Here is a 12,006-nt window from a genome sequence, read left to right as displayed (position 1 = left end):
TACAAAAATAAATTAGGCTTATTTTTTTTAAATAACTGTAAAATGTGACATGACTTTATATCTTTATTCAATTTGATTCTTTATAAATAATTTAAAACACATTTTAATGAAGCTGCAGTGAAGAAAAAGTGAGAAAAGTAAAGATATTTCATTTATTCACACAAATACTTTGATTCTTCGGACGTTTGTTGTTTTATTTCTTTATTTCAGCTTCAAAATTTCAGTTCTGACAGAAAAACACATGAAAACTGTTTTGTTTACATTTAAAATGATGATAAAACCTTTTTTTTATTAATACGGAGCAGGAAAGTTCGTCAGACGACGTAAATGAACTTTAACAGAAAACACAACGGACCCAGAATCGAACCCTGAGGAACGCCACGACTAATTATTCCTTTAAAAATGTCTTTAAAACGATTGATTTACGTTTAAAACGGTCGTTTATTACGTAGAAATGTTGCCGACGGGTTCTTCACGAAGAAGCGTGGGCGCCGTTTCACAGAACCATCCTCTTGATGGCGCCGCCGTGCCTCCTCACTCTCCCGCCGCCGCTCGTCTCCTTGGGCATCAACGTCTCGATTCCCTCGTTGATCCAGCGGATGTACTTGGACACCTGCGTGTAGACGCCGTATTTGCCTTTGCGCGCGCAGCCTTCGCCCCAGCTCACGATGCCGGTGATGAAATAGGTGTCTCTGTAGCGTGTGACGTGCGGGCCGCCGCTGTCGCCCTGGCAGGAGTCCTTCGCTATTGTGTCGTAGCCCGCGCAGAACATGCGGGTGGAGATGCGCAACTGCGTGGATTCGATGCAGGTGTGGCGGTCCACGTAGGGCAGGGTAAGGCGCTGGAGGATGGAGGACGGCTGCCGGCCCTCGCCGAGGCGCCCGAACCCGCTCACCATGCCGTCCGGCTGCCGCATCAACACCTGCGACAGGAAGGAAGTTATTAAACGGTGGAGAGCGCGTTAGAAAGTTGGATGGAGAGTTGAGAGTTTACCCTTTCCGCAAAGTCCTGCTCGGGGAGGCACGCCGGCAGGATGAACCTGGTGAACTTTATGGGCGTGGCCAGTTTGATGAGCGCGATGTCGTTGTGGTAGGTGGTCGGCTTGTACCGGTTGTGGGTGATGATGGTTTCCACCTGGTGCGTGGCCTCGTTACCGTGGTCCACCAGCACGTCGAACTCACCTGGACGCACAGAACGGGTTTCAGTCGCGGCACTCACACACGCACGCCGACGCCGACCGGCTCGCACCTACCGAGCTTGATGTAGATGTAACGGGACTGGTTCATGCAGTGGGCCGCCGTCAGCACGATGTACTCGTTCAGGATCGTTCCCCCGCAGAAGCCCTGGTCGTCCTCGTTCATGAGCAGGGCCTGAGGGAAGAGACCGTTAAGTGTAGACCACGAAAGGAGACGGTTAAGTGTTGACCATTGAAGTCTCTACCTGCCACGGACACTCTCCTGGGGGACAGTCCTCTCCGTTGACGATTCGGGTCATTCCCGCCATTTGCGACGTGACCAATTCCTCGAAGACGGTGAAGTCTGACGCTGCCTCAACGTCGCTGCTGTTGCCAGAAGAAGAGGGCGCCGCGGCGAGCTCCGTCCCGTTGGACCCGGTGGCGTTCCCTTCCGTCGCGTTCCGGCGCTCGTACCTGAAAACAGTCCGGACGTTCTCGGTGACGACGGCGCCACATTTGAAGGGCTCTGCAAGAGGTCACACGGAGTTTAGAGGTCAGGGAAGGATCCGCTACGGGAGAAAAAGGTTAAACGCTCGCCGCTCTCTCTCACCGTTGGAGTCGCAGGACTTGTCGTCCGATCCCAGGAAGTACCCGTTGGCGCAGGAGCAGCGGATGTTTCCTGCGACCACGGTGCAGAAGTGATCGCAGCCGCCATTTTTGTTCTCGCAGAGCTCAGGAATAACTGCAGAGACACAGGGAACAGCGTCAGGGGCGAGGGGGGGCGAGGGGGGTGGGGTGACACGGGCTCATCTGGCGACGCCAACGCCATCATGGAGGTCGTTTACCGATTTCACAGTTGAAGCCCTGGTAGCCCGTCTGGCAGTAGCACGTGTAGCCGCCGATCCCGTCTTTGCAGAGCCCCTGATGAGCGCAGGGCATCGACAGGCACGCGTCGCCGTCTGCGGAACAAACGCAGAGGATTCAGAGGAGGTGAAAGGTCACCGCCGTCACGGCAAAAACACGCCGACGCGGTGGAAACCGGCGCTGTAACCCGGCCAATAGGAGAAGAGCAGTAAATGAACCCGACAAGATCCAAAATACAGTGAATTCATTCAGTTTTATTCACGTTTGTTTCTAATTTTCTCTTTTCTTGATGTATTTTCATTATTTTTTTTATTTAATTTACATAGCAAATAAATAAGTGGGGAAATTTATATTAAATATAATTGAAAACAAATAAATAAATTATTAATAATAATAATCACTATTATAGGCAAGTTAATCCATTAAATGTTTTAATTAACACAAAGGTAAATAAATAAAAAAGCTAATTAAAAATACAGTGAATTAATTAATTTGTATTTAATTTAAATTAGTTTGAGTTCAGTTTTAATGATTTTTTTACACCTGTTTGCATGAAGAAATAATAATACAGAACTTAAAGTTTATGAATAAATAAATAAAATAATTAAAATAAATAGAAAATAATTGCTACCCGCGACCCGACCCCGGATAAGCGGATGAAGATGAGATGAGATGAAAATAATTGTAAAAATTAAAGAAGAATAAATATAAGTAAATAAAAAGGAAATTAAAGTTCAAAGAAATCTGTAAAGAAAACAAAACAGATGCAAATAAAAAAATATTATGTTTGATCCATTTAATGACGTATTAGCCTTTAATTTTTTTATTTTAACAGGTTTAGTTTCTTTAAACACAATCAAATAAATTTAAATGAGCAGTTTAACTTCTTACCGACGTATTTGACCCAGAAATCATTCTGAAAAAAACAAAATCACAGAATTAAATTAAAACAACATCAGTTTGTTTTTACGCAGTTTAACGGGAAACAACGTCAATAAAGAACCAAAAAGAAATGCTAATCGTTGCTTCCAGTATTTGCACTAAGCTACCTGAAGCTAAGCTATCTGGAGCTAAGCTATCTGAAGCTAAGCCTTCTGGAGCTAAGCTATCTGAAGCTAAGCTATCTGAAGCTAAGCTATCTGAAGCTAAGCCTTCTGGAGCTAAGCTATCTGAAGCTAAGCTACCTGAAGCTAAGCTATCTGGAGCTAAGCTATCTGAAGCTAAGCCTTCTGGAGCTAAGCTATCTGAAGCTAAGCTATCTGAAGCTAAGCTATCTGAAGCTAAGCCTTCTGGAGCTAAGCTATCTGAAGCTAAGCTATCTGAAGCTAAGCTATCTGAAGCTCAGCTATCTGAAGCTAAGCTATCTGGAGCTAAGCTATCTGAAGCTAAGCCTTCTGGAGCTAAGCTATCTGAAGCTAAGCTATCTGAAGCTAAGCTATCTGAAGCTAAGCTATCTGGAGCTAAGCTATCTGAAGCTAAGCTATCTGAAGCTAAGCTATCTGAAGCTAAGCTATCTGGAGCTAAGCTATCTGAAGCTAAGCTATCTGGAGCTAAGCTATCTGAAGCTAAGCTATCTGAAGCTAAGCTATCTGAAAGTCAGCTATCTGAAACTAAGTTATCTGAAGCTAAGCTAACTGAAGCTATGCTATCTGAAGCTAAGCTATCTGAAGCTCAGCTATCTGAAGCTAAGCTATCTAAAGCTAAGTCTTTTGAAGCTAAGCTATCTGAAGCTCAGCTATCTGAAGCTCAGTTATCAGGAGCTAAGCTAACTGAAGCTAAGCTATATGAAGCTAAGCTATCTGAAGCTCAGCAATCTGAAGCTCAGCTATCTGAAGCTAAGCTATCTGAAGCTAAGTCGTCTGAAGCTAAGCTATCTGAAGCTCAGCTATCTGAAGCTCAGCTATCTGAAGCTAAGCTACCTGAAGCTCAGCTATCTGAAGCTAAGCTACCTGAAGCTAAGCTATCTGAAGCTCAGCTACCTGAAGCTAAGCTATCTGAAACTAAGCTATCTGAAGCTCAGCTATCTGAAGCTCAGCTATCGGAAACTAAGCTAACTGAAGCTAAGCTATCTGAAGCTAAGCTAGGTCGTCTTTTTTAAGGTGTGTTACAGTTTTATCGGCGTCCTCAAAGATCTCCCGCGCCTCTTCGAAGCTGCAGCGCTCCTCGTAACACTCCCGCTCCATGTTTCCTTGTTTGAGTTCCTCTAAAAAGCTGTTAGCTCGTCGGTGTCGCGTCAGAACCTGAGCGGCGGCCGCACTGTCCAAGAAAACTGCAAGAAAAAATGTTCAAACCCTCGTTTAGAGTCGATAAAAGGTTCAAAAGCACTTTACTTTGTGTCAGATTCAGCTAGCTAGGTAAGCTACGAACACGTTAGCCACGTTAACTGTCCGCCATTTTGACCCAGAATGAAAAACCTCAATCAAATCTGAAATATTAGATTGTCTTAGTCAGGATTCATGGTTCCCTGAAGATGTATCCTCATGATTATCCTGCTTTCAAACCATCATGAGGTCAAAATCTGTGGTTTTGAGTGAAAATACGTCACTCGTGATGTTCAGACATTCGTGTTCCCCTCAGGATGAAATTTAAATAACTTTGATGATCTTTGTGACTTTAAATCTATCGCCGCAAGTTTAATTCATCCATTAAGTGCAGATTCACGGTTCCCTGAAGATGCATCCTCATGGTTTTCCTGCTTTCACACATCATGAGGTTGACATCATGAAAGATCGCTCCCCAGAGGATCGACCCTGAAGAAATTGGTAAAAAATCGGACGTTTTATTTAGCGCCACCAGTTTTTACTTAAAATATCTGAAGTATTAGATTGATTTAGTCCATATTCATAGTTACCATAAGATGTATCCTCATAATTTTCCTGCTGTTACACCGTCGTGAGGTTGACACCATGAAAGATCGCTCCCCAAAGGATGAACCCTAAAGCGGCACCAGTTTTAACCTAAAATATCTCAAGATTTACTCGATGAATTGGTGAAAAAATTGGTGCGGCCATTCGTGTTCCTCAGAGGATGAATCCCACTGACTTTGGTGATAGTGTGACTTTAGCTTTAGCGCCACCATGAGGTTGAAATCTGTGGTTTCAGTGAAATATTTCTTTCCTTATTTAACTTATTGGATAGATTGTGATGATACGTGGTCCCACTGTTCATGTTCCCCTCAGGATAAATCATGATAACTCATCCATTAAAAATATCTGAAGTATTAGATTGATTTAGTGCAGATTCACGGTTCCCTGAAGATGTATCCTCATGATTTTCCTGCTTTCACACCGTCGTGAGGTTGACATCATGAAAGATCGCTCCCCAGAGGATGAACCCTAAAGCGGCACCAGTTTTAACATAAAATATCTCAAGATTTACTCGATGAATTGGTGAAAAAATTGGTGTGGCCATTCGTGTTCCTCAGAGGATGAATCCTACTCACTTTGGTGATAGTGTGACTTTAGCTTTAGCGCCACCATGAGGTTGAAATTTGTCGTTTTCAGTGAAATATTTATAAACAACTTATTGGATAGATTGTGATGATACGTGGTCCCACTGTTCATGTTCCCCTGAGGATAACCCCCCCCCCCCCTTTTGCATATTAAGTTACCTTTTTCTCACCTCTCGAAAAGCGCGTTTGGTTTTTAACGTATATTTCTCAGCACGTCATAAATGCAGAACCAATCACGAAGCTTTTGTTCGTCCGGCGAGATCTAAGAAAGGTTTGCGTTCCTGTCAATCACCGAAATAATCATTGTGGTCAGAACCGGACGAGGTCAAGTGTCACCTGCCAGCCGCCAATCAACACGCCACCCCCGCCTTCCCCTCACCTCCCCCACCCACAACACACGTCTTTACCTCCACACTGTCCCCTGAAAGTAGAGAGTGTCGCGAACGTACCTACGTGAGTGTTGGCGTCTGCATTGGTGGCAGCGGCCGTGGCGGCGGCGGCGGCCAGGTGCAGCAGCAGGGACAGCCGGTGAAACCAAAACATGGCCCCGGTCGGACGGTGAAGCTCGGTTTGAAACAACCTCAGTGTGTCGAGGGGAAGTAATGGAGTCTGAGTGTGTGAGAGGCAGAGAGGCGGGAGGGAGGGAGGGAGGGCAACGACCTGAGAGAGGGAGGGAGAGAGAGGGGGGGGGGGGTGGCGTTGGACCGGGCGGTGCTTAACTGTTCACCTCAGAACCACAGAGTTCACTTCTCTAAGTTCTTCTATATTTATATTTATGATTTTATTGTTTTTTTAATTAACAGACTTTTTAAATGAAGACGCTTCATCGTCTGCATAAAGGAGGAAAATCTCCAATTTTACATTAAAAATACGTCTTAAGATACAAAAATAAATTTAATCAATCAATCAATTTATTTTTATAAATTTTAATAATGCGATAATTACTATAATTTATCATATTATTATATTTTAATTTATGTTGATTTATATTGAGTTACTTTTTAGTTTTTTTGATCATTTTTATTCATTTTAATTTAGTTTTATTTTATCATAATTTGAATTATTCTTTTTTATTTCAATTAGATTTTTCACTTTATTTTAAATATATATAATAATAAATATAAAACATTTTTAAAATCTATCTTTAATTTATTTAAATATTTTATAAATATTTTAAAAATATTTAAATGACTTTAAGTTAAATAATACAATTAATTGATTAACTTTCCTATTATTATTATTAAGATAAAATTAAAAAAATAATTAATAAATAATTGAAAAGGAAAATTATGAAGGAAATAAATAAAAATAGAAGCTAATTAGCTAAACTTTAATTTCCTCTTCTATTTATTTGTGTTTATTCTTTTTTTGCATTTATTTTCTATTTATTTTAAGTAAATTTAAATCATTTTATTGATATATTTATTAATTTTTGGCAGCTTCAGTCCTCTTTATTTTAAATGCTTATTAATTCCAAAGAAAACATGTTAAATAAAGTGTTTGTGCAGCGTAATTAACTTTATTTTGTATTTAAAATGTTTTTATTAATCACAAATAATCTTTAATCTCTTTAATTTTTATTCAGCATCAACATCAAACCTTTTTATTTTACATCACGGCCGAAAAACAGTGAAATTAAATCACTTTAATTAACTTTAATTAACTTTGTTCCTTTAAACCAGCATCTGCTCCAGCATCTCTAACGCTGCCTTCTGATTGGCTGTCATCATGGGGGGCGGGTCTTTCATGGTGCCCTCCACCCACTCCACAAACTTCCCCATGTTGTTGTACACGCCGTAATACCCCGGGTGCAAACAGCCCCGCCCCCAGCCGACCACGCCGGTCAGGAAGTGGGTGGAGCCGTAGAGCGTGACCAGCGGGCTCCCGTCGTCTCCACGGCAACTCTCCTGGCGCCCCTCCAGGTACCCGGCACACAGCATGTTGTCGGTGAAGTTGAACTGGGCTCTCTGGGAGCACTGGGCGTTCTGGACGATGGGGACGGACATCCTGCGGAGGATGGGGGACACGGGGACGATGGACGCGGCGCCGAGGCCGTCGGTGTTTCCCCCGGCGGTCCTCTTGCCCCAGCCGGACACGGTGTGGTAGCGAGCCGGCAGCAGCTCCCGCGCCGCAAAGTCTCTGGTCGGCAGGCAGACGGGCAGGGCGTGTCGGTTCAAGGTGACCGGACGACTCAGCTGCAGCAAGGCAACGTCGCTGTCGCCGCTCGCCGTAACGTAGTCAGGATGAGCGAACGCCATGGAAACGGGTATCTTCTGTTCTGTGCCCTCTTCCACGTCCAGGTTGTGTTCCCCTGGTAACGGGAAAGAAAGCGTTACACGAGTCATTACAGTATTTAGGTTTACAACCAACTTTACTTAAAAACTTTACGGAACAACTCATCCGAAGGTGAAAGCACTGATTACTCACCTGCCACCACGGTGAGGTTTCCGGGGTCGTTGCCGTGGATACAGTGGGCGGCGGTGACGACCCAGTCCGGGCGGATCAGAGCTCCTCCACAGTGACTGTTCCCGTTTAACTGAACCAGAACCTGATGGGCGGAGTAGAACCCAATAGTTCCTGAACGCATCACGACATCTCTGCAGCTTTGAACGACTCCGTAAATATTCATTATTCTGTATTAATGGTTTTAGTTTTTACCTGCCAGGGACACTCTCCTTTGGGACAGTGGTTTGATCCCACCAGCCTGGTCTGACCCACCATGCTCTGGTTCAGACTGGTCTCCGGTGGCGGCAGCTGACCACACGGGTACTCCACTGTAACACGACAATAACACAAGTTAAACCTGATTTCAAGCGTCAAAAGTAAACGTAGTGGTCGGGGGTTTTACCCTGAGCGACACACTGGCGTCCGTCCTCTCCCAGCGCGTATCCGTCCGCGCAGGAACATTTCCGTCTTTCTCCTGAGCCGTCACAGAAATGCTCACAGTGTCCGTTCTGGTAAAGACACTTGAGCAGGTCTTCTATCACTGAGGGAAGTGAAAGAAAACACACTTTAATACACGTTTATATTATAAAAGACGTATTTTATATTGTATACGACGAACATGCGAACAGGTAAGAGAACAGATTGGGATTGAAATGAGTTTCTACGGTTAAATTAGACGGTTACGTTTGAGATAAGACAAAAAAGGGTTTTCACAACTTTACAAAACAACGTTACGAAACAACGTTACAAAACAACTTTACGGAACAACGTTACAAAACAACTTTACAAAACATCTTTACAGAGCAACTTTACAAAACAACTTTACAAAACAACTTTACGGAACAACTTTACAAAACAATTTTACAAAACAACTTTACAAAACAACTTTATAAACTTTACGGAACAACTTTACAAAACAACTTTATAAACTTTACAAAACAACTTTACAAAACAACTTTATAAACTTTACGGAACAACTTTACAAAACAACTTTATAAACTTTACAAAACAACTTTACAAAACAACTTTATAAACTTTACGGAACAACTTTACAAAACAACTTTATAAACTTTACGGAACAACTTTACAAAACAACTTTACAAAACAACTTTATAAACTTTACAAAACAACTTTACGGAACAACTTTATAAACTTTACGGAACAACTTTACAAAACAACTTTACAAAACAACTTTACGGAACAACTTTATAAACTTTACGGAACAACTTTCCAAAAACAACTTTACGGAACAACTTTACGGAACAACTTTAATAACAATAATAAAACTTTACGAAGCAACTCAAAGTGAGTCCTGATGAACTAGTCTTTACCTGTCTGACAGTATCGTCCTTCGAATCCCTCGGTACAGTAGCACTGGAAGGCCGTCCCCATGGTGACGCACGTGGCATTGTTACGGCACGGGTTGTTACGGCACGGGTCCTGAGCTGATCAAAACACCAGAGTGTCCACCATCAGGTCACTTTTATCTCTTTAATCGTGAATAATGGGGAACGTTTAAGGTGTTACTCACGTTTATACTCCAGCCAGAATTTCCTCTAATTAGGCAAGAAAGGAAACAATATTTAGACACTTTTATATCAAATGCATCATTAATGAGAATCAGGACGCATTTAAAGTAAAAAGAGTTTGACTTTTTAGGACTTTATCCATAATCTTCTTCTCCTAAATGACCTTTGTGTGGAGATAACAGTCGAGCACATCACGTCTTTACTGTCAAATAATGCATCACAACTGCATTATTTGTTATAAATGCACATTTAAGCGCATTATTTGTTATAAATGTTCATGTTCAGTGTAAAAAAGTTCAGTAAAATAGAATGCAAATATAAAATCATCAATAAATCACATGATAACTAAATGATGTTGCTGTTAAATGTGACAAAAATATTAAAAATTAATGTAGGAATTGAAAAATTGATCAAATGTGAAGTAAACTTTAATTATTTTTTTTTAAATAATTCAAATTGTATTAATTTGTTATTTATTTTAAATATATTTTATTTTATTTATTCTATAATACAGAAATAAGTAAAATAACTAAAAGCTGAATAAATAAATAAATATATTTAAAATAAAAAATACAAAATAAATCACCTGATAATTAAATTAATATGCTTTTAAATGTGACAAAAATAATATTTAAAATAAATTAAGGAATAAAAAAATGTATCAAATGTGAGATAAATAGATTTATGCGTTATTTGTTAGAACTGCTTTTTACTTTGAAACTTGTTGTTGTTTTTTATAATAAAGTTTTTGTTCTGACTCCAAATAAAGTGAAAATATTTCTTTTCCTCTGAACTAAAGTGATTTTTTTATCTGTTTCTCTTTCCTGCAGCTGAAACACGGCGTGGACTGGAGCGTGCCCAGATGTTCAGACGGCGAGCGACTGACCGTCATGTCGTCGTCCTCGAAGACTTCCCGCGCCTCCTCGTAGTCGCAGACCTCCTCGACACATTCCCTCTCCAGGTTTCCTTGTTTCATCTCCTCCAGGAAGCCGCTGTTCGCCCGCCGCCACCTCTGCAGCACGCCGCTCGCCTCACGCTTCTCCACGAACACTGACACAGAGAGAGAGGAAGAACATTCAGTCCACAAATATAGTTATTATTATTATTATTATTATTAATTAAATAATACAGAACTAAACGTGTTTGGGGAAAAAAGAAATATTCACATAAATAAAAAACATTTGAAATACATTTTAACTTAAAAAAACTAGATTTAAAAAATTATAATAATATATATTAATAGTTAAATAAAAGGAAAATAATACAAAACTAAACGGGTTTGGGGAAATAAATCCAAAGGGAAAATCAGGAATATTTTCATGAATACATTAAAAATATTTAAAAATAAAGGGAAAAAATAAATATTTACAGAAATAAATTCATTAAAAACGTTTGAAATACATATTAACTTAAAATAAAAAAATAATTAAATAAAAGGAAAATAATACAGAACTAAATATGTTTGGGGAAATAAATATAATAAATAAAAAGGAAAAATAGGAAATAATTATATAAATAAATACACAAATGAATAAATGCAAAAGGGAAAATCAGGAATATTTTCATAATTATATTAAAATTTTAAAAAAAAGGTGAAAAAGAAAAAAATAAATGCATTAATATGAATAAATACAAAGGAAATAAAATATTCTTACATAAATAAATACATTAAAAACATTTGAAATACAGTTTAACTTTAAATAAAAAAATTACTACATTTAAAAATTCAATAAAAGAGGAACTTTAGTTTTAACTCTTTACTTATATAATAAAGTAAATAAATAACTGCAAAATGTAAAAGTTATTTAAAGATAATAAATAAAAGGAAAATAATGCAGAACTTAATATGTTTGGGGAAATAAATGCAAAGGGAAAATCAGGAATATTTTCATAAATAAATATATTAAAAACATTTGAAATACATTTTAACTTAAAATAAATACATTTAAAAAATAAAAATTTAATAAAAGGAAAATAATACAGAACTTAATATTTTGGGGAAATTAAAAAGGGAAAATAGGAAATAATTACTTAAATAAAAACACAAATTAATAAATGCAAAGGAAAAATCAGGAATAAATACATTAAAATGAGTAAATCCATTTGAAATACATTTTAAAATTAAAATAAAAAGGTAAATTTAAAAAATAATTAAATAAAACAGGAACTTTACATAACGAGAATAAATGAAAAGCTAAATTTAAAAAAACATTAAAACACAATTTAATAAAATAGGAAAATAACAGAACTGAACATGTTTGGGGAAATAAATGCAAATAAGGAATATTTTCATAAATACATTAAAAATTTGAAAATAAAACGGGAAAATAATAATTACATAAAAAAATACATTAAAGATTTAAAACATCTATTTTTAAAAATATGAAAAACGGTTAAATAAAAGAGGAACTTTACATAATAAAATGATAAATAAAGTTATTAATGTGATAAACAGACGGACCTGCAGCAGCAGCAGCAGCGGCGGCGGCGGCGGCGAGGCCGGACACAAGGATCCAGACGGTGCAGCAGCTTCTCAGCAACAT

General features: G+C 39.1%; 2 protein-coding genes across 2 annotated transcripts; both read right to left on the bottom strand.

The window, feature by feature from the left end:
• Positions 1-496: 496 nt before the first annotated feature.
• On the bottom strand, positions 497-6,032 carry f10 (coagulation factor X; the record flags this gene model as incomplete). The annotated part of the gene is made up of 9 exons (XM_083937967.1): positions 497-922; positions 994-1,181; positions 1,253-1,370; positions 1,441-1,700; positions 1,785-1,916; positions 2,020-2,133; positions 2,930-2,954; positions 4,147-4,307; positions 5,939-6,032. 9 exons carry the CDS (start codon positions 6,030-6,032, stop codon positions 497-499), a joined length of 1,518 nt encoding a protein of 505 aa, XP_083794093.1.
• Positions 6,033-7,162: 1,130 nt separating this feature from the next.
• f7i (coagulation factor VIIi) lies at positions 7,163-12,006 on the bottom strand (the record flags this gene model as incomplete). The annotated part of the gene is made up of 8 exons (XM_083937966.1): positions 7,163-7,800; positions 7,917-8,037; positions 8,148-8,263; positions 8,338-8,475; positions 9,266-9,379; positions 9,466-9,490; positions 10,350-10,513; positions 11,925-12,006. The coding sequence occupies 8 exons, from the start codon at positions 12,004-12,006 to the stop codon at positions 7,163-7,165; spliced, it is 1,398 nt and encodes a 465-aa protein (XP_083794092.1).

The sequence above is a fragment of the Echiichthys vipera genome, assembly GCF_963691815.1.
Source record: "Echiichthys vipera genome assembly, chromosome: 23".
Taxonomy (NCBI): Eukaryota; Metazoa; Chordata; class Actinopteri; order Perciformes; family Trachinidae; genus Echiichthys; species Echiichthys vipera.
This window is presented reverse-complemented; position numbering and strand designations above follow the sequence as displayed.